Source organism: Muscardinus avellanarius (assembly GCF_963383645.1).
Source record: "Muscardinus avellanarius genome assembly, chromosome: 12".
Taxonomy (NCBI): domain Eukaryota; kingdom Metazoa; phylum Chordata; class Mammalia; order Rodentia; family Gliridae; genus Muscardinus; species Muscardinus avellanarius.
Window position 1 is genome coordinate 107288599 of NC_137798.1, and position 27766 is coordinate 107316364.

A 27766-nucleotide genomic window follows, 5' to 3' on the forward strand; every position below is an offset into this window, starting at 1 on the left:
AGGCCCTAGGACTTGGGGCCAACCCCAGGCTAGCCTCCACCGAGGGCGAGCGCGAGGGCAGCAGCCGCTCACTCTGTCGATTTCCAGGTCGTCGATGCCGCTAAGGTCCAGCTCACCGTCCTCTGAGGCGTCTTCTAGAGGAAAGCACCGTGTCAGTTTCACGCAGGGCGAAGCCCTGGTAGAGGTGCGTGGACACCGTCTGGGATGGCTTGGGACTGGAGTCTGAGGCAAGGGCTTCTAGAAGCCCTGCCTCCTTCAACCAGCAGGTGACAGCTGTGTCCTGCCTGTCTTTGAGTATGCTTGGGATGGTGTTCACATCAGAATGCTAAGGGTGAAGCAGAGAAACTCTAACACACCTGCACTGTGGTGTAACAATGGACTTTTTTCCTCCCAGAACTGGGGATTGAACCCAGAGGCATTCTACTATGAGTTACACTGCCAATCCTATTGTTTTTTAAAGTCTTTATTTTGAAACAGGGCCTTACTAATTTGTGGAGTACCTCAATAAGTTGCTGAGGCTGGCCTTGAACCTGAACTCCCCCGTCTCAGCCTCCCAAGCAGTGGGATTGCAAGCATGAGCCACGACGACTGGTTTGAGATGCATGTCTTCAGACGGCAATACCAGCTCCTGGCCCTGACAGGGAGTACGACCCAGGCAGAACCCGGCAGGGGCTGCTGGGCAGAAACATCAAGGGGCGTGGCAGCAGGTCTGGCCTGGGCCAGGAGTCCAGGCCTCAGGGCACTTTCTCCCTCTGCCCTGGCCAGGGAAGGTTGTGCAGCCTGGAGGTCAAGGCAGTCCCTCCTTCCCACAGCCCCTCGCCCAGTGTCCCTCTAGGAAGCTCTGACTGTGGCCCACACAAGTAGCCGTCTGCCTGTCTCTCGTCTGAGGCCCACTGTGGTCTGCCTGCTCTGGGGAATGACTTTTTTTTTTTTTTTCGGGCCTGAGGATGGAACCTAGGGGCATTTGACCTCTGAGCTACATACACCTCCGGCCCTATTTTTTTTTATTATTCTTTATTTTGAAACCAGGTCTTACTGAATTGCAGAGGGCCTCACTAATTAGCTGAGGCTGTCCTCAAACCGCGATTCTCCGGCCTCAGCCTCCCAAATGCTGGGATTACAAGCGTGCGCCACCACACCCGGCTGGGAATGACCTTTCTGCTCCAAAATCAGCGTGCCCCGGCCGCCTCAGGGCCTCAGCACAGGCTCTGTGACCTCCCCAGGTTCCCTCTTGAGCAGTTACTGACATTAGGGAAGGAACACAGGAGTTTTTCTGTGTACCTGGTCCATGGGCTGCACAATAAACACCTGTCCAATGACTGAGTGGCATGCCCCTCACAGAAGTCCCTCGTGCAGAGGCCATGCCCTGGCCCCTGGAGCGGAGCCAGGGTCCGAGGGTGACAAGCTGCCGGGGGAGCCCATCCTGGCAAAGAAAGGGGATGGCACCAAGCCTTCCTTCCACAGCCACCTGCACCCAGCCATGCCCACAGCTGACTTGGCAGTGTTTTAAAAATGGGAGGAAGTCGGGCATGGTGGTGCATGCTTGTAATCCCCGCGCTTGGGAGGCTGAGACAGGAGGATCTTGCAGGTTCGAAGCCAGCCTCAGCTGGCTTAAGAGACCCTGTTTCAAATAAAATATAAAATAGGTCTGGGAGTGTAGCCCAGAGGTAGAAGGCCCCTGGGTTCCATCCCCATACCAAAATTTAAAAAGAAAAAAAAAAAAGGGAGGGCGTGGTGGTGCACACTTGTAATCCCAGCATTCTGGAGGCTGAGACCAGAGGATCGCGGTTTGCGGACAGCCTCAGCTACTTAGTGAGGCCCTCCGCAACTCAGTGAGACCTGGTTTCCAAATAAAGAATAAAAAATTGGGTCGGGGGTATAGCTTGGAGGTAGAATGGCCCTGGGTTCCATCCCAGACCCACAAAAGATAACAATAAAATAAAAATGGGAGGGATAAGGAGCAATGGGAGCAGGCCCGTGGGGCAGGAGACCTGTCTCCACTGAGGATGCTGTGCCCTGCCCTGCACATCCAGCCCTCCCCTCCATGGCAAGCCAGGACACTGGGGGGATGGCCCTGAGCCCTGCCAGCTGTGGACTCTGGGCCATGCCAAGGCCCCCCCACTCTCAAGCAAGGCCCCAGGGGCAGGGAGCCTGTGGCAGCGGACAGTCCCAGTGACAAGAAGACCTGCTGGCACTGAGAGCTGTCAGCAGGTACCAGATCTCTACCTCAGGACCGTCGACCCTCAGATGGCTTTTCACCGGGGGTGGTAGTGCCCTGTTCAAGCCCACCCCTCTCTGAGACTAGGGTGGCTTCCAGTTGACTCCATGAGAGGGACCATGAGGATAGGAGAGCCCTCCCACCCCGTGACGGGGCACTCACTGGGGTCCCCACTCGGGGAGGAGATGCACTCGCGGATGGAGTCTGAGATGCCCAGGCTGGCTGCTGTGGGCAGGGGGCCCAGCAGGGACTCCAAGGCCATAGGCCTGTCGCCACCCTCAGGGTTGTCTGCTGCTTCCGAGCTGCTACTGCCGCCGCCTAGGAGCTCCCTGTAAAAGTCCTTGTTCATGTGGCTGGCAGCAGCTTCCAGTTCCTCATCCTCAGCCTCCTCCTCGCCAAACAGACTGGATGTGGTATCTTCCACAGAGCCTAGGGACACAATTCACATGCCACCTGTCACCAGGCAGAAAGCCAGAGAGCTGCTTTTGTGACAAACACTTTTGCTAAGCTGCTAAATAACTGAGCCCGCAAATTCCACAAAAGCAAGCCTTTTTCTGCAGCAGAGAAAGCAGGATCCTGACAGCAAAGAGTCCTTAGGCTGTCCATGTATAAAGCATTATGCAGAAAAGTTCATGCTTTATGCAAACCGCACTCAAAATGGACCAGAGACCTAAGTGTGAGAGCTAGGTTTAAATGTTTTAGAAAAAAGAAAAATGTTTGTGACCTTGGATTAGGCAAAAATGTCTTAGACCAGGGCATGAAAAGCAGAATATACAAAACACTGATAAAGTTAATTTTGAAAGAACTGAGAACATCTGTCTTTTGAAAGATGCTGTCAAGAGAAGATGAGGACCACAGCTTCTTTTAGGATTACACATCTGCAAAAACACCTAGAGAGCTCTGTCGAATACAAAACGAATCCCTAAGAGCCATGAAAAAAATTAAACAGGCAAGAGACCCAGCAGACACACCCAGGACGCACAGAGGCAAATCAGCAGAGAACAGACGCTCAGTGTGTGGTGGACAGAGAGCGCAGACCCAAGCACACAAGCCACCGCGCCCCCGACATGCAGCCACCACGCCACAGCCGTCTCTGACACCTGAACACAGCCTTCCAAAACCGGCAGTCTCGCCTCATGCCCCACACAAAGGAAACAAATGCCCACTCAGAAGGCTGCACCTCGTGAGTGTTCAGAGCAGTTTATCTGTAATGGTCCAAAGCAGGACATGACCCAGTGTCCTTCAATGGACGAATTGGTTAACTACCTCAGTATATTTATGGCCTATAGTACCATAATGCAAAGGAACAAACTACTGATGGACTGCTCAAAATAATTACACTGAAGCCGGGCGTGGTGGCGCACGCTTGTCATCCCAGCATTCAGGAGGCTGAGACCGGAGGATCACGGTTCACGGACAGCCTCAGCTACTTAGCAAGGCCCTCCACAACTTAGTGAGACCCTGTTTCAAAATAGAGAATAAAAAATAGAGCAGGGGGTGTAGCTTGGAGTTGAATGCCCCTGGGTTCCATCCCCAGACCCGCAAAAAAAAAAAAAAAAAAAAAAAAAAAAAAAAAAAAAAAAAAAAATATATATATATATATATATATATATATATATATATAGAGAGAGAGAGAGAGAGAGAGAGAAAATAAAAAAATGAAGCCGGGCATGGTGGCGCACGCTTGTAATCCCAGCATTCAGGAGGCTGAGACCGGAGAATCGCAGTTCGCGAACAGCCTCAACTACTTAGTGAGGCCTTCTGCTACTTAGTGAGACCGTGTTTCAAAAATAAAGAATAAAATATAGAGCAGGGGGTGTAGCTCAGAGGTAGAATGCCCCTGGGCTCTATCCCCAGTACCGCAAAAAAAAAAAAAAAAGTGAGCAAAAAAAGTGCACGATGTGTGTAGACTTTTGTGTAAAAGTCAGCTTGGTGACAGAGAGCAGACAGTGACAGTCTGGATGAAGAGGGCAGGCGCCTTCTGCAAAGGCGAGAAGACACGTGGGCACTGACAGGTCTGTGCTGCTCTGACTGCGCAGTACAGCTTCACAGGATGCATGTGTCAAAACGCAAAACTACAGGTGCGTTCTACACACGTGCGCTATGCTGTGTGCCAGTCGCTCCTCAAAGCGTGTCAGAAATCCTGAGGTACGCTTAATTTAAGAGACACATTGGAACATGTCTCACCTTCCCTTTTAGCTTCTCTGAGTGCACTTTAAGACCCGTGGTTAGCACTGCCTGTCAAAGGTGGCACCCCACTTCAAGGGGGGGCATCCTGCTTTGTCATGGCCTGGCGGGTGTGAACAGATACTGACCACGCAGCAGAGAAACAAAGAAAGTACATAAAGAGAAACACTGGAACAGAAATGCAGACCAAGTTCAGATTCTACCCAGGAGGCTTGTCAGTAAGTAAAAACACTTACTTCAACTATTGAAAGAGAAAAGGCTGTGTTGGCTCCAGCAGCCAAAGCAGGTCTCCACTGAGTACGAGAAGCCTCAGGTGGGTAGAGCGAGGACAAGCAGAGACAGAGGGCTGTCCTCCAGGCCTGGGCAGGCCCTGGTACCCTGGGAGGTGCCGTGGCTGGAGGCAGATGCCCAGGCTGCCACCCCTGTGTGAGATAACTGGGCGGATGAAAGTGAGAACCAGACCCACAGGGCAGCAACCTCAGGGCAGCCTGAGCAATGTTCATGGGCAAAAAAGCAGGACAGGTCCATCCCGCCCTGATCCTGGGATGCAGTGGTGCCTCCCTCCCCAGTAACCATGACCACCAACATGTCTGCAGATGGCGCCAGGAGAAACCAACAGAAACACTCCCGGTTACGGTACAAGGAAAGTAATGTCAACACCAAAATCAGAGGACACCACCCCAGAACTTAAAGCTTCCTCACACACAGGAGAAAAGGTAAACCGGGACTGAGAAACCAAAACATGTCTCGGCAGGACAACTGAGCTCGGAGGAAGCTCGCTGGCCAGTACGAGTGCAGCCAGCGTCAGAACAAAGCGGGCAGGTGGCTGAGAGCACAGATGCAGAGCACAGGAGGGACAGGTGGAGGGGAGCGCAGAAGCTACTAATGTAGCAAGCAGAAAGGAAAGGCTGAACCTGGCTGTGGAAACACAACTACCTCAGGACAGGAAAGAAAACCACAGGGGAAAGTATGGTAAGAGGCAACTCTGCTCACCCCTGCCAGTGGGCAGGATGGGAGCCCTACCTAGCCTGTACACGGCCAGCAGTGCAGCCAGGTGGTGCCTCCCAGGAACCCGGGAGGGCCCAACGGGGGACTTCAAGGTGAAGGACTGCACACACCCATCAGGAGCGCCCGTGGCCTCCACCGCCCGGGTCTCAAACGCACACGTGCCTGAGCTGGGAACACTGGCCGCAGCGGCGACCCCACAGCACAGGTGAGGGGGCACCTTGCTGAGCACGCACACACGGGTCCACAGAAGCTGATGGGTGGGGACAGGCCAGGTGCTGCCCCGAGATTCAGCAAGAAAGAAATCTGGGAATAAGAACTGGAAGAACAGGAGGAGAAGCACCATGTTTAGGTGACATGATAAATGGAAAACTACTAAAAGCAACATCAGAATCCCTAGCAGAGAGAAGCACAGTCAGCATACAACAGGTGGTGGTTACAGGCGGCAAGCAGTCAGGGAACAAGAGGAAGAAAGACACCACTTAGGGCAGCCACACAGAGGGCAGCAGGGCCCAGGCGCAGAGATGTCCGCGGGGCTTTAGACACAGAGCAGAGGCCCCGGGGGAAAGAGCTGCCTGCTTCCAGAAGGAGGAAGATGGAGCAGGGAAAGACAAGGGCGGCGCTTTCTCCAAGCTGATGGACAAAGCGCAGGGTAGGCTGGGGTGCACAAGGCGGTCCTAAAGTTCACACGAAACATAAACAAGAGTGTCTGCAAACGGTGCTGCCTCAGAAGATGCCTGCCTTTCTTCCCAGAATCCAGGTGCCTAGCGAGGCAGACCAAAGCGTCACACATGGTACCGATGTCGTCAAGCAGAAAGCGCTAGAGTAGAGCCCTGGCCGCTCCTGGCACAGGTGCGCCTCAACCCCAAGCCAAGGAAGGAGGAGTGCTAAGCCGCTCAGCGTCCAGGGCAGCTCCACATGGACCAGCGCGCTAAGAAAGGTAGCTGACACGCTGTGCTACTGCTGCCGGCCCAGGAGAAACACAGCTAGCAACGCACATGTGAGGCAGTGAGGACCCAGGGGAGAGACAGCTGTGCATGGCTGGGCCATCTGCCCCAGGGCTGCGGACACACAGCCAAGAATCTCCTGCAGGCAGTGGCCAAGCCGGAGAGAGGATAATGATCCTCAGGGCCCCGGAGGGCAGCTGAGGCCCAGGAGAACAGACACTCACGTGCTGAGGAGCTGTGGGGCACAGGCTGGAGGCTGGGGCATGTGGGGTTGGGGGGTGCCCAGAGAGCAGCTGGATACTCAGCAGGGCATGTCATAACCTGGAAGTGACCAGAGGCTAGGGGGTGGGACCCTGAGTTGCAGGACCATGTGGCCAGGGAAGCAGTGGCGGCAAGGGAGGGCACGTGAAGGAAGTCTCAGGGGTCCTAGCTGAGAGTCCTTGAGGCCCAAGAGGGCAGGGTGACACTCACCGTCTTTAGACAGGCTGGCAAGGGCCCCCTTCGCCTTTGGCCGGCTATTTTCTAGTTCAATTTCAATGGCATCTTGATAACTGGATATTTCACCTGAAGTAATAAGTTAAAGCAAAACTAAGCATGAATCGATTTTTCTAATAACACTGAAACACATTTGGGAGACTGGTCAGTTACCTTCAACTTCCTCCAGTTTTTTGGACAGGACTTGTTCAAGCTGAAGGAGAAAAGGGAGTCAGTGAGCAGTACGACGCCAATGGCGCCAGGCCACAGAACTGGCGCAGGGCCCACCCAAGGTGAAGAGCAGCCCTGCAGACAGGCGGCCGTCCCCGGAAGAGAACCCGCCTCGCGCCCAGGTGGACCCGAGGGAGCTGGGCCAGCTCTGCCCACTGCCCACCTCTGCCCTCTCCACTCCTGCCTTGCTGAGTGCAGTCCTGGCCACATGAGGCCAACGCCCCGCACCAATGGCAAAATAAAGAAAGGAGGTGGGGCTGTAGCAAGGGCTGCTGGGAGCACGTGTTCCTTCTCAGACTCTAGCAATTCCAAGGCAGGCATGGCTTGAGGAGTCCACCTGACATTCTAGCACTGGGGAGTCCAGCTGAACTGGAGCACAGCTGTGGGGCAGGCAGGCGGATCCCGGAGCAACTGAGGGCGCCGGCAGCCTCCATATGCAGCAGCATGCCCCAAGAGCGCCTCGCTCAAGAGCCTGGCAGTGAGCTGGCACCGTGTTCAGACCAGGTCTCCCCTAGGCAGCTAAACCACCGGCTGCAAGCAGCATGAGGCGTGGAGTCGAACTCTCCCACGGGACAGGAGCAGCCCCACCTGCTTCATCCGCAGCTTCCTCTGGCCAGCCGTGTACGAGGGCGGATCACACTCTTCCTCCAAGTCGATTTTCATGAACTCATCGATGGTCAGCTGACTGGTGGGGGTGTCTTCAAATTCTGTGAGCCTAGCACAGAAGAGTGAGTGAGATGCCCAGTGTCCTGAGAGGCCCCCAGTCCTGGCCACACCAGCCACAAGCATAGGTCCACTCCCTTTCCGGCAGCTTCCCAATCGCCACCTGATCCTGCCAGGAGCTGGGTCTCTGGGAGAAAGCCTATGGTACCCTTCTTCCCTCACCCATAGAGCCAGGGGTACTGGCCGGAAGTAAAGGACTTCTCCACTTGGAGAAGTCCAGGCCAGAGATGCCACCTGCCGGGCAGCTCAGGCTGAATTCTGCACATTGGTGACAGCTAATGTTCATTTATTTATTTACTTTTTGGTATTAGGATAGAACCCAGGAACATTCTACCTCCGAGCTACACCCCCAGCCCAAATTTCTATTATTTATTTTGAAACAGGATCTCACTAAGTTGCAGAGGCCTCACTAAGTAGCTGAGGCTGGCTGTGAACTTAGATCCTCCAGTCTCAGCCTCCCAAGTACTGGGATTATAAGCATGCACCACCACGCCTGGCTACCAGCCAATGTTTGTCTTATGTTTTCTACAATCTTTTTTTTTTGGAGGTACTAGGTACTTAACTCGTGGGAATTCTACCTCCGAGCTACACCCCCAGCCCTATTTGTTCTTTATTTTGAAACAGGGTCTAAGTTGCTGAAAGCCTCACTAAGCACTGAGGCTAGTTATGAACCTGTGATCCTTTTGTACTGGGATTATAAGTGTGTGCCACGACACCTGGCTTGCTTTCTACAAACTTTTTTTTTTTTTTTTTTTTTGGTATGGTACTGGGGTTGGAACCCAGGGGCTTTCTATCTCTGAGCTACACTCCCAGCCCTATTTTTTATTATTTATTTTGAAACAAGGTCTCACTGAGTTGCAAAGGGCTTCACTAAGTAGCTGAGGCTGACCACAAACTATGATCCTCCTGTCTCAGCTTCCCGAAAGCTGGGATTACAAGTGTGCACCACCATGCCTGGCTTATTATTTTGAAATAGAGTCTCACTAAGTTCCTAAGCATTAGCCTTGAACCTGAGATCTTGTCTTCACCATCTTCTCAGATATTGGGATTACAGGCATGTGCCACCACATCTGGCTCTTTAAGAATTCTTTTTAAAAACCAGGCATGGTGGTGCGTGCTTATAATCCCACTACTTGGGAGGCTGAGACAGGAGGAGTGTAGGTTCTCAGCCAGCCTCAGCAATTTGTGAGGCCCTCCGCAACTTAGTGAAATCCTATTTCAAAAACTAAAGAATAAAGCCAGGCATGGTGGCGCACGCTTGTAATCCCAGCATGTGAGAGGCTGAGACAGGAGGATCATGGTTCGCAGCCAGTCTTAGCTACTTAGTGAGGCCTAAAAAATAAGGCTTTTGTGTAGCTCAGAGGTAGAATGCCCCTGGGTTCCATCCTCAGTACAGCAAAAGAAAATAATAATAATAATAATAATAATAATAATAATAATTAATAATTACCCCTTGGCTCAACTCCCAGTACCACACACAAAAAAAAATAATTTTTAAAGGGAATTATTAGGCTGGGTATGGTGGCTCACACTTGTAATCCCAGTTCTTGGGAGGCTAAGACAGAAGGATTGCATGTTCCCAGCCAGCCTTAGCTACTTAGTGAGGCCCTCCCCAAATCAGTGAGACTCTGTTTCAAAATAACAAATAAGAAATCGACCTGAAGGTGTAGCTCTAGAATGCCCAGGTTCAATCCCCGGTACCACACAAAAATAGAGAATTTTTTAAAAATTTATTTTTATTTAGTTACTTTTTTGTGGTACTAGGATTGAACTCAGGGGCATTCTACTTCTGAGACCCCGTTCAAAATAAGATAATAAGCCAGGTGTGGTGGTGGACACTTGTAATCCCTGTACTTGGGAAGCTGAGACAAGAAGATTGTGCAGGTTAGAAGCTAGCCTCAGCTGCTTAGTAAGGGAGGCTCTCAGCAATGTAGTGAGACTCTGTTTCCAAATAAAATATAAAATAAATCTGGGAGTGTAGTCTAGAGGTAGATGGCCCCTGGATTCCTTCCCCAGTACCAAAAGAAAATAGGGCTGGAGGCATAGCTCGGAGGTAGAATGCCCCAGGTTCCATCCCCAGTACCATGACGGAAAAAAAAAAAAGAGCCAGTTGTGGTGGTGCACACTTGTAGTCCCAGTACTTAAGAGGCTGAGAGAAGAAGATTGAGAGTTTGTAGCCAGTCTCAGCAATTTAGTGAGAGCCTGTTTCAAGAATAAAAAATAAAACAGGGCTGGGGGTATAGCTTAGAGATAGAAATAAATATATAAATAAAAAGGGCTGAAGGTGTAGTTTAGAGAATGCCCCTGGGTTCCAGCCCAGTGCCATAAAAGAGAGAGAGAGACAGAGAGAGACAAAGAGAGAAACAGTGCGTGCGTGTGCTAGTAAAATTAAAGGTCAAATATTTAAAGCGAAGTAACTTTCCACCTGCTTTTGGAAACTGCCCCTCAGCTGAAACGTGCCAGGAGCACCTGAGATGCGTGTTAAACACACAGCGACTGCACTGCTGTGCCCACCTCATCAGGCCAGCCCGGGCGAGCAGTGAGCTGCCCGCCGCTGCGGGAACCACTAACCACGCTGGCTGTGGCGCTGCGTAAGCAGCTGCCGGGCAGCGCTTCAGACTCTTGGGATGGGCCGGGGCCCCGCTGCGCTGCGCAGGGCAGCGACCTCCACTGGCCGGGCAGAGCGGCTGCCCGCTTGCTGGTGCCTCTATAAACCTTGCTGCGCCTCAGCTCAGCAGGTGCTGGGTGGAAGGACAGCACATCTCCACTGGGCAGGACATCCCAACAAGTAGCCTCACAGGTATCGCCCACACCTAGAGCACCCACCTCTTCCGTAGCGTGGATTCACACACTTTGACCACACTGATAACTTCTTTGACAGTTCTCCGGAAATCGTGCATTCTGGCTGCAACCAGAAGGGCTAAAAAAGAAGAGAGGTCCTTGGAAACTCAGCCACAACCTGGAACAGGCTGTCAGCTGTTCCATGTCCAAGAGAAGTCAGCTGGGCCATGTCCAAGCGCCAAGAGCAAAGCTTGAGGGCCACCTGTGGCGGCTTCAACCTAACAGTCCTTGTAGGAGCAACCAGGACAACTGCCCAGGGCACCTCTGCTCACGGAGGCTGCATATCAGGACAGAGCCACACCACTGGCCACACTGAGAGTGGGCAGGCTGGGACCAATGCCAGGGTGCCAAGCAGTCCCTCTGGCCTGAGGCTGTCCCTGTTTCAGTACCTACAGAGGTCAAGAGAGTAGCAAGTAAGTCCTTGAGGGCTGGGACCGAGGGCCAGGCTGAAACCAGAAAAGGGGTAGTTCCTACTGCAAGGCCCACAGTGGGAAACACACCCAAAGGCGAGTGTCAAGCGGGAGGGCTGGGGGTACCTCGATCGTCAGCTGCATGCCTAACATGCACGAGGCCCTGCCTTCCATCCCCAGCCACACACACATCAGGGCCAAGATAAAAGTCACCACTGTGGCTGGCACGTGCAGTCAGCGCGACTCAAGACCCAGGCTGCCTCCCAGGCCAGGCCGGGGCTCTCATCGTACCTGCTCCACAGAGGCCGGAGGGGCGCCGGCCCGTGTGCATCCAGTCCCTCTTCATCCTCTGCAGGAGCCTCAGGGCAGTCATGGATACCTCGTGGTTCTTCTCCCCAAACTCCAGCAGGTGGGCGAAGCGAGGGATGTACAGGCAAGGGTCTGTGGCAGACACAGCTCATCAGCAGGAGTTAACAACCAGGCAGCCCACGCAGCACCCCCGAGTGGGGGACTGTTCCCCATCTCGCCACACACACAGGCCTCAGCTGAGCAGCTGCACTCGCTGTTCCCAGGGGAGAGCTGCAGCCCACCCTGGATGGTCTGCTCAGGACACAGATGACTGGGCTGGGAGCGTCTCCCCAGCGGCCTGCTCTCTGGACTGTAGAGAACGCAGCCCCCACCACATTCTCGGGCATCCTCAGAGGGAGAAAATGGATCACGAGAGCATAATAGGCAGGGGCACCACACACACTGCCCTCTGGATGCACCAGGTGGCCTCTGAGGCGGGGCACGTGCATGCACACACCTGTACCTTGCCAGCGTCTCCCAGGCTTGGTGCTGGCAAGTTTATGACTAGTACGTAAGAATAACAAGTAATCTGGTTTTGTCTCATGAGTACAATGGCGTAAGTCCACTGAAGGAGATAAACAAGGCTTTATAACAGAGTATTCAGGGAGGCTCATCTGGGGAAACCACGAAGGGGCCACGAAGGCTGGGGCCTATGGAGGACATGACTGGGAGGGCAGTGGGTCCCCACGCAGGGCCACGAGGCATGAGGAGGGACAGGCCGGGATGCTGGCGTCAAATACCCACTGCCCTCTACCATGTGACACTGGGCTCTGGCCCTGGAAGCCCCATGTCATCCTGTAGGAGATCCATTCCAGCTCACATGAGGGCCCAGAGAAAAGAAGTGGGCACAGTGGCGTGGCCCTGTGGTTCCCCGTGACTTAGGAAGCTGAGCCACGAAGACCCCGTGAGCTAAGGAGTGGCCCTCTGCTGTGCATGGGCGAGGGCTGCAGGCTGTGAGCCCCCAGGATCCTAGAGCCATCTCCTAGCACCCAAGGCAGATGGCTGTGGACCTCCCTATGCTCTTGCCCAGGGGAGCAAAGGGCACAGGGCACAGGCCACACAGCAAAGGCCGCCGCGGGGTGGACGCCGCTTCGAGTGGAACGACAGTCAATTTCTACCTTCTAATTGTCTCTAATTTTTGGTGATTTGGTTCCTTAAAAAGATATTAAGAGCCGGGCGTGGTAGCACATGCCTGTAATCCCAGGACCTGAGAGGCTGAGACAGGAGAGCTGTAGGTTCAAAACCAGCCTTGGCAACTTAGTGAGGCTCTCAGCAACTTATCAAGACCCTGTTTCCAAATAAATAATAAAATAGAACTGGGGGTACAGCTTGGAGGTAGAAAGCCTCTGGATTCCATCCCTAGTAGCACATATACACACAAAGAAAGAAAGAAAGAAAGAAAGAAAGAAAGAAAGAAAGAAAGAAAGAAAGAAAGAAAGAAGAGAATTCTAAAAATAATTGTTAACTGTTTTCTATTTCCAATAAACACAAAAACACAAGCCATAAGAACTAGGGATCAGACTATGTGCCAAAAGATCTCATTCTCATCTGGGTGGAACTTTGACACTAACCCTTGAAATAGAAAACCAAGCCGGGCGTGGTGGCGCTCGCCTATAATCCCTGCGCTTGGGAGGCGGAGACAGGAGGACCGCACAGGTTCGTAGTCAGCCACACTGGCTTAAGAGACCCTGTTTCCAAATAAATAAAAAAAGGTCTGGGAGTGCAGCCCAGAGGAAGAAGGGCTTCCAGGAACCCCAGTACCACCAAAAAAGAAAGAAAGAAAGAAAGAAGAAAGAAAGAAAGAAAGAAAGAAAGAAAGAAAGAAAGAAAGAGAAAACCAATTTGTTTATTTCAGTGCTACTGGGAATTGAATCCAGGGGTACTCTACCACTAAACTACATCCCCAGCCCTTTTTATTTTTTTATATTTATTTATTTAGCAGGTCTGGGGGTGGAACGCAGGGGCATTCGACCTCCAAGCTACACTCTCTGCCCTAGTTTTTATTCTTTATTTTGAAACAGGGTCTCACTAAGTTATGGAGTACCTCACGAAGTAGTTGAGGCTGTCCACAAACCATGATCCTCCAGTCTCAGCCTCCCAAATGCTGGGATTTTAAAAGTGCGCCACCGTGCCCGGCTGTATTTTTTATTTTGAGAGAAGACCTCACTAAGTTAATCAGGATTGGGTGTATTCATTCGAGTCACCCCTCCATGCCAGTCCGGTATGGAGCTGTACCTATCCTCTGTGTTTCTATCTTTTAATAAACTTCTTTAAATCTTCAAAAAAAAGTTATTCAGGATGAACTAATATTTTAAATATTTAAGTATTACAAATACGTCAGGATATCAGGGTAGAATGTGGGAGAAGACTGAGCACTTCAAACAGGAAAGAGAGAAAGAAAACTACACGAGAGGATGGCAAGCTCAAATGTAAACCTCAGGATGGTCATGAAATTCCCTAATCAGCTTTAGAAAAAGCCACAAGAAATGTGTTTCACACCCACACACGCACACATGCACGCACGCACGCACGCACACACACGCGCGTGCGCGTGCACCCTGAAGAAGAAGAAAAGGCTGGCTGGACCTGCCCAAAGTCCCACCAAGGAAGGACGGCCAAAGCACGCCCAGTCAAGAAGGCGCTAGGCAAGGAGGGCCAGACAAAGGTGAGCACAGTGCAAGGGAGAGAAACAAGGCAGTTTAAGAAGAGAAAATGGAGCCGGGCGTGCATGGTACGCGTCTGGAATCCCAGGACTTGGGAGGCTAAGACAGGAGGATCACAGGTTTGAGGACAGTCTCAGCAAGTAGTGAGACTCATCAACCTAGTGAGACCCTGTTTCCAAAAAAAATAAAATAGGGCTGGGGTTTAGCTCAAAGGTAAAATGCCCCTGGATTCAATCCCCACTGCCTTCCCCCCCACACAGAAGATAAAAGTCACAAATCTGTAGCATCAGGTAATAAAGAAGAATTACCTGAAGTAAGAGGCTTTGAGCCGGGCATGGTGGGCACGCTTGTAATCCCCTCGCTTGGGAGGTGGAGATAGGGGATCGCACAGGTTCGAAGCCAGCCACGCTGGCTTAAGAGACCCTGTTTCCAAATAAATATACAAAATAGGCCTGGGAATGTAGCCCGGAGGTAGAAGGGTTTCCAGGAACCCCAGTACCACCCAAACAAAACAAAACCAAACAAACAAAAAAACCCCAAGAAGCTTTGAAATAGAAATTTCAAAACCACAAGAGAGAACCTGCAGGGTATAGTGGCACACACTTATAATCCCAGCATTTGGGAGGCTGAGACAGGAGGATCGTGGTTCGAAGCCAGCCTCAGCTACTCACTGAGGCCCTCAGCAACCCTGTTTCCAAATAAAGAATAAAAAATAAGGCAGGGTTGTAGCTAGAGGTAGAATGCCCCCAGATTCCATCACCAGTACCAAACAAGAACAAAGAGAACCTCAGTGCCACAGCCCCGCTTCCCTTGGTGTCTGCGTGACCCTGCACGCATGCCGTGGCACAAACCTCAAGGAGGCAAGCCCTGAGGGAGCGTGGTCCCTGGTCAGAGTGCTCCTTCCTCTTAGATATTCTTTCATAGCTACTGTTCTTTTGGTAATGGTTCTATTACCTTTCCACACAACTTGCTCCCGTGATCTAAAATCAGGACTATGGGAGAAACTGAGTCCGTGGAAGATAAATTTTCTGGTAATACAATATCTGGGCCCTTAGACTCTCCCTGCCTTGCTCCAAGCTATAATAAAGTCTAGTCAGAGCTTAGGTGCTGTGCAAGCATTCCGGCTGCAGCAATTACAATGCAGAGTTCCTCTCTATCGTTGCCCTTCATTCTAATCATTAACCTATAGTAAAAGCCTCAAGAGTCAACTGAGGCCATTAGCCCTAAAACTACGAGAAAGGCAACCAGTGCCTCTGTTTACCTCCTCTCCTTGTGATCTGGCCTGGATATAGGAAAGGTAAACTTTGTGTGCAGCTTCAAAGCACCCTAGTGGATGAGCAACCAATACTGCCCAATACAATAGAGCCGAGGGCCAGGTAGATTCTTGACCCTTGGACATAGTACGAGTACTGCCCGGAGACAAAGAGGCGCCACCTGGCTAAGGAAAGCAAAAGACAGATATAATAAGTGTGCAGGTATAAAGTTTTGATGGAGATAAAGAAAATCTTGTGAGAATAAGAAAGCATTTTGTATGAAGTAAGTTTTATCCTAAGATTGTCCCAAATGGGAAAGAATGGACCAGGATAAGAATCAGAAGGTTTAAAGCAAGCTGCAGAAAGGTTTGTGGTATGTGATGAAGGTGGATTACTAGACAGAGGAGGACATGAACAAAGCCTAAGGAACGGGAGGTTCCGAAAGGGTTAAAGGAGATTCTAAAGGCCAAATTCTCCAAAAACTCTGGGTGTGACTCCTGTCCTTTTTGGAATTTGCCCTCTAAGGCCTCCCATCTGCAAGGCCAAGGGGCTGGCCTTAATCACAAGATGGGGGGGGGGGGGCTAATCTTAATCACAAGACCAGTGATGTTACAGGTCTCCCTTTTTTCTTGTTTACGTGTCCTTCACTATTGTTCTTTGGTGTTTACACTTTTTTACTAGGAATCTCACTGGGGGGAAGAATATAAAAATCTTGGCTTTGGGAAATAAATTTTGTCAGTTGCACGAGAGGCAATTGTCCGAGTCCGTCATTTCAGGTCTCTCCCTCCAAGTCCTGGACACTGATCTCCACAGTTTGGACCGTGAACAGGACTTGAAGGAGTTTAATTCATTAAGGGGGAGGGATCGCTGCAGAAAGAGCTCTGCACAACTCAGCCGATTCCTGGCCATCTTCCAAGAGCCCCAGCGGGCTCCAGGGCTCCGACCAACCAGGTCCGTAGCACTTCAGTTCTCTCAAACTGAGACTGATTAGAAAAAAAGACTAACGGGAATTAGACAAAGCACCTTCGACTCAATGTGACACACAGATTTAAGTTCTGTACTCCACAGAGTCCTCCTTTCCGAAGTCTGTGAAACAGCCATGAGAGCGGCTGTGTGACGAAGAGCAAGGAGACCCTCACTGAGAGACCTCCAGAGACGCCTCTGCTCACAGCGCAACAGAGCAGAAGCCTCGTCAAAGGGGAGGCACAGACAAACCCACCTCTAAGTACTGCTGGGGAACCAAGGAGAGCTCCCCTAGATAACCTTATAGACTTGGGTGCTTTTTATGATTAAGGAAGAAGCAATAAAAAATGAACTCAGCAGTTAAATAGCAGAAGATTAAAAATTAACAAAATATAACTTTTTTTGGTGGTACTGGGGTTCCTGGAAACCCTTCTATCTCCAGGCTACACTCCCAGACACCTATTTTTTTTTTTTATATCTTTATTTGGAAACAGGGTCTCTTAAGCCAGCAAGACTGGCATCAAACCTGCGCAATCCTGTCTCCGCATCCCAAGCGTGGCGATTACAAGCGTGTGCCACCATGCCTGGCTAAAATACAACTTTTAAAATAGGCAAAAAGGAGCTGGGTGTGGTGGTGCACGCTTGTAAACCCAGCATTCGGGAGGCAGAGACCAGAAGACAGCAGGTCACCGACAGCCTCAGCTATTTAGGAAGGCCCTGCGCAACTCAGTGAGACTCTGTTTTCAAAAATAAAAAGACTGAAAAATAGGACTGGGGGAGTAGCTCAAAGGTACAATGCCCCTGGGTTCCAATCCCAATACCAAAAAAAAAAAAAAAAAGGCAAGAAGGGGCCAAATATTGTAAGTGGTAACACACACTTGGGAGGCTGAGGCAGAAAGATCACAGGTTTGCACCTAGCCTCAGCTACTTACGGAAGCTGCCTGCATCTAGTGAGACCCTGTCTCAAAATAAAGAATAAAAATAGGGCTGGGGGTGTAGCTTGAAGGTAGAATGCCCCAGGGTTCAATCCCCAGTACCAAAAAAAAAAAAAAAAGCAAAAAAGAGCTGAGCGTGGTGGCACACACTTATAATCACAGCACTTGGGAGGCTGAGACAGAAGGATCACAGGCTCAAAGCCAGCCTCAGTAGCTTTGTGAGGCCCTATGCAACTTAATGAGATTCTGTTTCAAAATAAAAAAATAGCCGGGCGTGGTGGCGCACACTTGTAATCCCCGCGCTTGGGAGGCAGAGACAGGAGGATCGCGCAGGTTCGAAGCCAGTCCCGCCCGCTGGCTTAGGAGACCCTGTTTCCAAATAAAAAAAAAGTATAAAAAAAATAGGTCTGGGAGTGTAGCCCGGAGGTAGAAGGGCTTCCAGGAACCCCAGTACCACAAAAAAAAAATAAATAAATAAATAAATAAATAAAAATAAATAAATAAAATAAAACAGGGCTTAGAATGTAGCTCAGAGGTGGAATGCTCCTGGATTCAATCCCTAATAATACACACACACACACACACTCACACAGAAGGGGGGCCTGGTGTGGTGGTGTATGTCTATAATCCCAGAGGCTGAGGCAGGAGAATTGCAAGTTCAAGACCTGCCTGAGCAACATAGTAAGACACTGTCTTAAAAAAGTTTCTTAAAAAGGACTGGGGATAGCCAGGCATGGTGGCACACGCTTGTAATCCCCGCGCTTGGAAGGCAGAGACAGGAGGATCGCGCAGGTTCGAAGCCAGCCGCGCGTGCTGGCTTAGGAGACCCTGTTTCCAAATAAAAATGTAAAAATAGGTCTGGAAGTGTAGCCTGGAGGTAGAAGGGCTTCCAGGAACCCCAGTACCACCATTAAAAAAAAAAAAAAAAGAAAGGGCTGGGGATATAGGTCACAGTAGTAGAACACTTCAGGGTTCAATCCCCAGTACCCCCTCCCCACACACATATGCAGACAAAAGGAACCACAGAAAAATAAGCAAATAAATCAGGAATAGTACGGGAATGAAGGCAGACATGCAGACTAGTAGAATAGAACAGAGAATCCAGAAACAAACCCTTACACTACATTTTTGTTGTTGTTGCTTCTGTGGTACTCTGGATTGAACCCAGGGGTGCTCTACCACTGTTTTTTTTTGGTGTGTGTGGTACTGAGGGTAGAACCCAGGGGCTTTCTACCTCCGGGCCATACTCCCAGACCTATCTTTTTTTTTAACAATTTTTTTATTGAACATAAATAGTACACATTTAAACTATATTTGGTGCCCTCTCCCTCCCCTGCCCCCGTTTTCCCTTCCCCCCTCCCACCAATGGTTGTCCAGGTTAGCCATGTCTTATTCATAATTTTACATATGTTCAGATGTAGACCCTCATTGATCAGCCTTCCTCCTCTCCTATCTTTCCATTCATACTTTGCTGGTATTTCCCCTCCATTATCTGGAGTCCCACTGGTATCCTTTGTGTTTCCTAGTTTGGGCATATTAGAAGAAACATATGTATCTTCTCCTTCTGTGCTTGGCTGATCTCACTTAACATAATGTTCTCCAGGGCTTTCCATCTTCTTGCAAATGATATTATTTTTTTCTTCTTTATGGCTGAATAGAATTCCATTGTGTGTATTTCCCACAGTTTTGCTATCCATTCATCTGTTGATGGTGATCTGGGTTGGTTCCATATTTTGGCTATTACAAATTGTGCTGCTATGAACACAGGTATGCATATGTTGCTGTAGTTCTCTGAATTCAACCCCTTTGGAAAGATACCCAGGAGTGGTATAGCTGGATCATATGGTGGATCTATTCCCACCTTTTTTAGGAATCTCCACACAGATCTCCATAGTGGTTGAACTAGTTTGCATTCCCACCAACAGTGTAAAAGAGTTCCTCTTTCCCCACATCCTCACCAGCATTTGTTGTTGTTTGATTTCTTTATGCTTGCTACTCTGACTGGGGTTAGATGGAATCTCAGTGTAGTTTTGATTTGCATTTCCCTGATGGCCAGTGATGAAGAACATCTTTTCATGTATCTATTGGCCCTTTGTATCTCTTCTTTTGTGAAGTGTCTATTTAGTTCATTGCCCATTTCTTGATTGGATTGTTTGTTGTGCTAGTGTAGAATTTTTTGAGCTCTTTGTATATTCTAGATATTAGCCCCCTATCAGAATGGTGGCTGGTAAAGATCCTTTCCCATTCTGTAGGCTTCCTCTTTAGGTTATTGATAGTTTCCTTTGATGAGAAGAAACTTTTTAGTTTACCTAACCCAAGATGTAAAAGACCTCTACAACAAAAACTATAAAACATTAAAGAAAGAAATTGAAGAAGACCTTGGAAGATGGAAAGATCTCCCGTGCTCATGGATAGGCAGAATAAATATCATCAAAATGGCCATTCTGCCAAAACTGATCTATAGGTTCAATGCAATTCCCATTAAAATACCAGTGACATTCTTCAGAGACCTAGAAAAATCAATCATGAACTTCATATGGAGAAAGAAAAGACCTAGAATAGCCAAAGCAATTCTCAACAATAAGAAACATGCAGGAGGCATTACAATCCCAGACTTCAAACTATACTATAGAGCAATAGTAGTAAAAACAGCATGGTACTGGCACAATAACAGATATACTGACCAGTGGATTAGAATAGAAGACACAGAAACAAACCCATACATCTTTAGTAAATTAATCTTTGACAAAGGGGCCAAACACATACGCTGGAGAAAAGACAGCCTTTTCAACAAATGGTGCTGGGAGAACTGGCTAACCATTTGTAAAAAGATGAATCTAAACCCCTATATCTCACCTAACACAGGAATCAACTCAAGATGGATCAAAGACTTAGACATTAGACCTGAGACTGTGAAGTTAGTAGAGGAGAACATAGGTTCAACACTACAACATATTGGCACAGGCAGTAACTTTCTCAACAAAACCCCCAAAGCTCAGGAAATTAAAGCAAGAATAAACAAGTGGGATAACATCCCAGACCTATCTTATACTTTATTTGGAACAAGGTCTCACTAAGTTGCTGAGAGCCTCACTCAGTAGCTGAGGCTGGCTTCGAACCTGCGCAATCCTCCTGTCTCAGCCTCCCAAGCACAGGGATTACAAGTGTGCACCACCACGCCCGGCTTACCACTGTTCTTATGTGTTCTGCAGAGCTGGGGCTTGAAGCCAGGGCCTCATGTAAGCTAGGTGAGTACTCAACCACTGAGCTACACCCCCACCCTTTTCACTTTGAATGACGGTCTGGCTAAATCACTGCACAGTGGCCTCAAACCTATGATTCTCATCTCCTGCCTCCCAAGTACTGGAATTACAGGCATGTGCCCCACACCCAGAGCCTTTACATTTATGGTCGAAAGATCTCTGACAAGGCGTCAAGAAGACACATGGGGGAAAGACAGTCTCATCTACAAATGGAGATGGGAAACTGGATTTCCAACTGCATAACAGTGAAAATGAGCCCTTATCTTATGCCAAATACAAAAATTAACTCACAGCTGATTAAAGGGGCTAGCTAGGGCTGTAAGCTCAGTGGTACCGAGCCTGCCTAACTTGCATGAGGCCATGGGTTCAATCCCCAGCTCTGCAGCAAACAAACACATAAGCATAAGCCAGGCATGGTGGGGCACACTTGTAATCCCAGCATTCAGGAGGCTGAGATAGGAGGATTGCAGTTCGAGGGCAGGGAGTATGGCTTGGAGGTCAAATGCCTCTGGGTTCCATCCACAGACCTGACCAAAAAAAAAAAAAAAGCCGGGCATGGTGGCACACGCCTATAATCCCAGCATTCACTTGTGGTTCACGGACAGCCTCAGCTACTTAGTGAGGCCCTCTGCAACTCAGTGAGACCCGGTTTCAAAATAAAGAATAAAAAATAGGGTAGGGGATGTAGCTCGGAGGTTGAATGCCCCTGGGTTCCATCCCCAGACCCGCAAAAAAAAAAAAAAAAAAAAAAGACATAAGCATAAAACTTGAAACTGTAAGACCCGGGTGCAGTGGCACATGCTTATAATCTCAGTACTTGGGAGGCTGAGACAGGAAGATCGCAGATTTGAAGACAGCCTCAGCGATTTAGCAAGACCTTCAGCAACTTAGTGAGACCCTGTTTCAAAATAAAAACTAAAACTATTGGTGCATAACTTGCAGGTAGACTGTCCCTGGGCTCAATCCCAGTACCAAAAGACAAAAAGCAAAACAACTCTAAAAGAAAACATTGGGAGAAGCTTTATGACATTGTTCTTGGTGGTGATTTCTTAGGCATGTCACCAAAAGCAAGGGCACCAAAGGCAGAAATAGACAAGTAAGACAACTCGAAAGTTTCCCTACACAAAAGACTCTACCAACAGATATGAGAAATAGAAGACAATATATGGCAAACCACGTATCTGACCTGGGTTGATACCCAAAATACGAAGAGAACGCAAACAAAAGAACAAGGAAAGAGAAATAACCCAGTTAGAAATCAAGCAAAGGAGCTGAATGGATTTTTACCAAAGATGACATGCAGACGGCCAACTAGCACATGGAAAGATGTCCAGCCACTAGGCATCGGGGAGATGCAATCAAAGCTGCGAGACGGAGTCTCACCGCGTCCGTGGCCAGCGTGGGTACAAGAGTTAACAGGACTTGGTGAGGAGAGCAGCCTCGACACACTGCTGTTAGAAACGAAATGTCACCGCCACCAAGGAAAAGCCGTTATGAAGTCTCCTCAAAAACCAAACACAAAACCTACCGCGCTCCAACATCTGACTCCTGAGTAGAGGCCCAAAGATCAGATCAGGATCCCGAAGGGATATTTGCATTCCTGTGGTTATAGACCTTAACATAATAGCTAAAACACGAAAGCCAACCAAGTGCCCATCAATAGATGAATAAACAAAATGTACTAATATATGCAATGGAGTATTATTCACCCTTAAATAGGAAATAAATTCTGACACAACAGGATGGCTGGTATGCTCAGTGAAATAAGTCAGACAAAAAATGGATACATACTGCATAATTTCACGCACATGAGGTCCCTAGTGCCTTCAAACTCACAGAAGCAGAAGGTAAAGCAGGGGTCCATGGGAGGAATCTTTCAGCAGTACAGACCTTCTGTGATGCAAAGTGACCAAGTGCAAGCAATCTGCGGAGTTGAGAACACTGCATCCCCAGTCGTCACAGGCCTGGACTGCAGGTCAGTAGTGTAGTGCTCGCTTAGCACGAGTGAGGGCCTGGGCTCAGCCCCACACCCCCACACAGCTGTTGAGAGGGTGTGTGTGTGTGTGTGTGTGTGTGTGTGTGTATTTATTGGCTTTTGTGGTACTGGGATTGAATCCAGGGCATTCTACCTGAACTATACCCCCAGCCCTATTTTAATTTTTATTCTGAAACAGAGTTTCACTAGGCTGATCAGAGAGATTCTCACTACTTGCTTAGGCTGTCCTGGAACCTGTGATCCTCCTGTCTCAGCCCCCTAAGTATTAGGGTTAGAGGTGTGAGCCACCACACCTGGCTACATTTATATATTTTTAATCACAATAAAAAAATAAAACCCAGATCTGGTACTCTAAAAAGACCAATAGATACCATACAGATGTCTACCAAGTCTTATCAAGAGAAGCACCAAGTAGGTGATAGGAATAAGAACCAGACTAACAACAAAGAGGTGGCCACTTTTATAAACGGAGTGAATACCGTGTACATTACAATGCACTCTAAATGCCAAGCGGAAGGGATGGCTGGCTTCTTCCTATTAGAGTGGTAAGTTCTTGTTTGTATATGGTACTAGGGATTGCACCCAGGGGCATCCTACCTCTGCGTTATACCCCGGCTCAACTTCATTCTTCATTTGAAATAGGGTGTAGGTTGCAGAGGGCCTCACACGATGCTGAGGCTGGCCACAAACCTGTGATCCTCCCGTCTCAGCCTCCCAAGTACTGGGAACACAGGTATGGGCCAGCACACCAGCTTGAGCTTGTCAGATGTGCATGTGCCACCCCCACAGCCCTCAGACGGAGCCCCTGAGCACCCCAGCCTCCCTGGAGCAGCCCCTGAGTACCCCAGCCTCCCTGAATGGAGCTCCTGAGCACCCCAGCCTCCCTGGAGCAGCCCCTGAGCACCCCAGCCTCCCTGGATGGAGCCCCTGAGCACCCCAGCCTCCCTGGATGGAGCTCCTGAGCACCCCAGCCTCCCTGGAGCAGCCCCTGATCACCCGGCACCACCCCCACAGCCCTCAGACAGAGCCCCTGAGCACCCCAGCCTCCCTGAATGGAGCTCCTGAACACCCCAGCCTCCCTGGAGCAGCCCCTGAGCACCCCAGCCTCCCTGGACGGAGCCCCTGAGCACCCCAGCCTCCCTGAGCACCCGGCATCCCCCCAGGCCCCGCACTGCTGCGGTTATCCATCTTCACTGTGCCTGTTTGATGATCCTTTCTGTGTAATGGGCATGTGAGCTATCTCCACTCTGCCATTTCTATTTTTTGCTGAAAACCACTGATGTCCCTTGCTGCTCTGAGAATGGGCGGTTGGGAAAGAACCGTCACTCCAGCAGCCAGGCCGGGCCACCTTTGCTGGCGAGGTTCTTGGCAGGGAAGCAGCGGTGCTTCTACAGGTGCGCCCTTGGCGGCACACGCACATTTCTCTGAGCTTTCCAGGCCAGCTTCCAGTGTCCACTGTACAAGTTCCACTCCCCCCACAGAGTGAGCCCAGGTGCCAACACCTGGCACCTCGATCTTCTTGGGCACAGCCTTCTGGAGACTCGGGCGCTCCATCTCCTGCCCCCTAACCATATGGCCCTCTTCACGCACTCACTTGCCACGTGGGGAGTGTCTAGTCACAGGTTTTTGTCCATTTTTTTTAAAAAACTGGACTGTTGAGTCTTTTTCTTTCTGACTTGTATTCTGGATAGTCCTTTGATGGAATCCCAGCAAATGTCTCCTGAAAATGATTTTGTCTAGGGGAACATTCACTAAAATTGAGTTAGACTAAACACTGGAGTGTGCGACAGACCGTGGAAGAAACTGAGTGTGCTCACTTTTTAGGCCAGCACACACCAGGCGTCACCAACTCCCCAGATTTAGCACAAAGCTGCCAAGAGGCTGTATGGAGAATGCTGGAGATGCTCACTACTGGGCCTGGTGACAGGTGAGCAAGGCCCGCCAGAGCCATCACCAGACAAGACACAAGACATCAAGTGCCGACAGGAAGCGCCACAGCCAGCACAAAACGTGAACCCGCACCTATAGCCGGGCTGCTGGCGCACGCTTGAAGCTTGAAATCCCAGCATTCGGGAGGCTGAGATCTGAGGCTCGTGGTTCCCGGGCAGCCTCAGCTACTTAGCGAGCCTCTTCACAATTCAGTGAGACCGTTTAAAAAAATAAAAAAGACTAAAGAAATAGGGCTGAGGGAGTAGCTCGGAGGTAGAATGCCCCTGGGTTCCATCCCTGGTACCGCAAAAAAAAAAAAAAAAAAAAAAAAAATGATTGCACCTACACCCCTGGGGCGGGGTGTCTAGGGTCACTTTCCCACCACTCACTCCGTGTGAGATCTGGATGCATCTCTAACCCCTCTGTGCCTGTTTCCTCAAGAAAAATGGAAAATTCCTGCCTCCTCCTGGGGACTAGTCTGTGTAAGGCACTCAGGCAGAAGGGGAAAGTTCACCACGAACACTGCCTCTGGTGACCACACTGCCTACGGAGTGTGTACAAGAAAGGAAAAGACTGCCATGCTGTGCGACTAAAGCCAGGAGGAGCAGCACATAGACAAAGGCCTCAGCACGGAACGCAAGTGAACAGCACACACAGAAAACCAGGGCCCACTGCGGGGCAAACATAAGCTAACACATGGGATGGAATGCCCCGCACACTAACTTAGCAGCTCAGAAGCAAGCCGGACTGCGGTCCAAGTTGTGGGCCTCCTCGCGCATATTCCAGAGCGGGCAAACTGGTCACTCTCTATACTAAAAGTAACCAAATAAAGGAAAGTCTGATGGGACGGCAATTCGGTACTGCGTTGTCTCCCAAAATCCACAGCAGACAAAGCACCCCTAAGTTCCACCCGGCCCCAGCAGGCTGCCCCGGGCAGGCAAGGCCACAGTGGGGTCCTCGTCCCGCAGCGTGGGCAGAGCCCGACTCGGGGCGTCGCCCAGCAGCTGGGCGCCGTCCTCCAGCGAGAGGCTTCGGCTGGCCTAGCGGCCTGAGCTCCCCACACCCCGTTTCTGGGTGCAGACAGCGCGCCGACACGCGGGCGGGAGGGGCGCGGGGGGCAGGGCCGCGCGCCCTCCCACGCCGGGGGCGTGGCCAGAGGGCGTGGCCTCGGGCGGCGACGTGACGCACCAGGACGCGCCGAGACGCGCCGGCGCCGCGGCGGGTACGGGCGAGGGCGGGCGGGCGGCCGGCGGTCGGTCGGGCGGGCGCCCCCTGCGGCCGGGCCCGGGGCTCCGGGGCGGGGGGCGGGCGCGGGCAGGCCCCGGGCGGGCCGGGGTCCGAGCGGGCGGCCGGCCCCATGCTGCTGCCGCTGGCCTGCCTGCACGGGCGGGTGGCGCAGTGCCTGACCTCCCTGCTGGTGCTCGCAGAGCCGCCCCCCAGGCCCCGGCGCGGCGCGAGAGTGCGCGGCGCGCCGCCGACCGGCGCGGAGGCCGCCCCCCACGCCCTGTGCACGAAGATGGCCGCGGAGCTGTACCCGCCCGCCGGCGCCGCCGCCGCCGCCACCGACATCGCCAACAGCAACGCGGCGGGCGCGACGGCGGGCAGGAAGGCCAGCCCGCGCAGCCCGCCCCGCCCGGCGCCCGCCCCGCCGCCGCCCGCGCCCGCGCCGCCGGCGCCGGACAACAACAACCCCGAGATCCCCAACTGGCAGTCCTTCCACCCGACGCTGCGGGAGAGGTGAGCCCCGCCCGGCCCCGCCCGGCCCCCGGCGCGCGCGGTCCGAGCCCCTCTGCCTCTGCCCCGCCCCTGCAGGAACGCGCTGATGTTCAACAACGAGCTCATGGCCGACGTCCACTTCATCGTGGGGCCCCTGGGGGCGGCCAGGCGGGTGCCCGCGCACAAGGTGGGTATGACACCGCCACCTGGCCTGGCTGGACGGCTTCCCCCGCCGTCTCGCTGCCCTGCGGCTCACACAGCTCTGTCCACAGTACGTCTTGGCGGTCGGCAGCTCGGTGTTCTATGCCATGTTCTACGGGGACCTGGCAGAAGTCAAGTCCGAGATCCACATTCCTGACGTGGAGCCCGCAGCGTTCCTGGTCTTGTTGAAGTAAGTGCCCTGCTGGGTGGGCTGGAAGGACGGGTGGCTCCTGGGTGACAGCTCCAGGAAGCCTCCCTGCCTTGGAGGGGCCCTCCCCGATGCCGGTCCCTACCCTGCCCAGATACATGTACAGCGACGAGATTGAGCTGGAGGCCGACACTGTGCTGGCCACTCTGTACGCCGCTAAAAAGTACATTGTGCCCGCGCTGGCAAAAGCCTGCGTCAACTTTCTGGAAACAAGTCTGGAAGCCAAAAATGCCTGCGTCCTGCTGTCCCAAAGCCGGCTGTTTGAGGAGCCCGAGTTAAGCCAGCGTTGCTGGGAAGTCATTGACGCGCAGGCCGAGATGGCCCTGCGCTCCGAGGGCTTCTGTGAGGTCGACCGCCAGACGCTGGAGATCATCGTGACCCGGGAGGCCCTCAACACTACGGAGGCAGTGGTCTTTGAGGCTGTCCTGAACTGGGCTGCGGCCGAGTGCAAACGGCAGGGCCTGCCGGTCACGCCGCCTAACAAGAGGCACGTTTTGGGGCGAGCCCTCTACCTGGTCCGAATTCCAACCATGACTCTGGAGGAGTTTGCCAATGGTGCTGCCCAGTCAGACATCCTGACCCTGGAGGAGACCCACAACATCTTCCTGTGGTACACAGCTGCCAACAAGCCACTCCTCGACTTCCCCTCTACCAAGAGGAAGGGCCTTGCTCCACAGAGGTGCCACCGCTTCCAGTCTTCTGCCTACCGCAGCAACCAGTGGCGGTACCGGGGGCGCTGCGACAGCATCCAGTTTGCCGTAGATAGACGGGTGTTTATTGCTGGGCTGGGCTTGTATGGGTCCAGCTCTGGAAAGGCCGAATACAGTGTGAAGATTGAACTCAAGCGGCTGGGGATGGTCTTGGCTCAGAATCTAACCAAGTTTGTGTCGGATGGATCTAGTAACACCTTCCCGGTCTGGTTTGAGCACCCGGTGCAGGTTGAACAGGACACCTTCTACACTGCCAGCGCTGTCTTGGACGGCAGCGAGCTCAGCTACTTTGGCCAGGAGGGGATGACGGAAGTGCAGTGTGGGAAGGTGGCCTTCCAGTTCCAGTGTTCCTCAGACAGCACCAATGGGACCGGGGTCCAGGGTGGGCAGATCCCAGAGCTCATCTTTTACGCCTGAGGTAGTAAGGCACCCAGGAGGCCGAGCGGCCAGCCCTTCCTCCATCGGAGGCCACCAGTGAGTGCAGGGAGGAGCAGGGCTCTGTAGACTGCCTCACTGACACGACGACTGCTCACTCAGCCTGAGTG

General features: G+C 51.5%; 2 protein-coding genes across 3 annotated transcripts in view; one reads left to right on the plus strand and one right to left on the minus strand.

Annotated features, from left to right (window-relative positions):
- BRF1 (BRF1 general transcription factor IIIB subunit) overlaps nt 1-27766 on the minus strand; it is a gene marked incomplete at both ends in the record, with an annotated part of 71846 nt that overhangs the window by 8887 nt on the left and 35193 nt on the right. For both annotated transcript variants that reach the window (XM_080706804.1, XM_080706803.1), the window contains 7 exons: nt 73-134; nt 2381-2647; nt 6829-6921; nt 7006-7045; nt 7651-7777; nt 10612-10705; nt 11328-11477. In XM_080706804.1, coding sequence (XP_080562930.1) covers nt 73-134; nt 2381-2647; nt 6829-6921; nt 7006-7045; nt 7651-7777; nt 10612-10705; nt 11328-11477 — 833 coding nt within the window. The remainder of the gene's footprint in view (nt 1-72; nt 135-2380; nt 2648-6828; nt 6922-7005; nt 7046-7650; nt 7778-10611; nt 10706-11327; nt 11478-27766) is intronic.
- Nucleotides 25744-27638, plus strand: BTBD6 (BTB domain containing 6; the record flags this gene model as incomplete). Its single annotated transcript, XM_080707558.1, has 4 exons — nt 25744-26123; nt 26199-26289; nt 26375-26493; nt 26606-27638. 4 exons carry the CDS (start codon nt 25744-25746, stop codon nt 27636-27638), a joined length of 1623 nt encoding a protein of 540 aa, XP_080563684.1.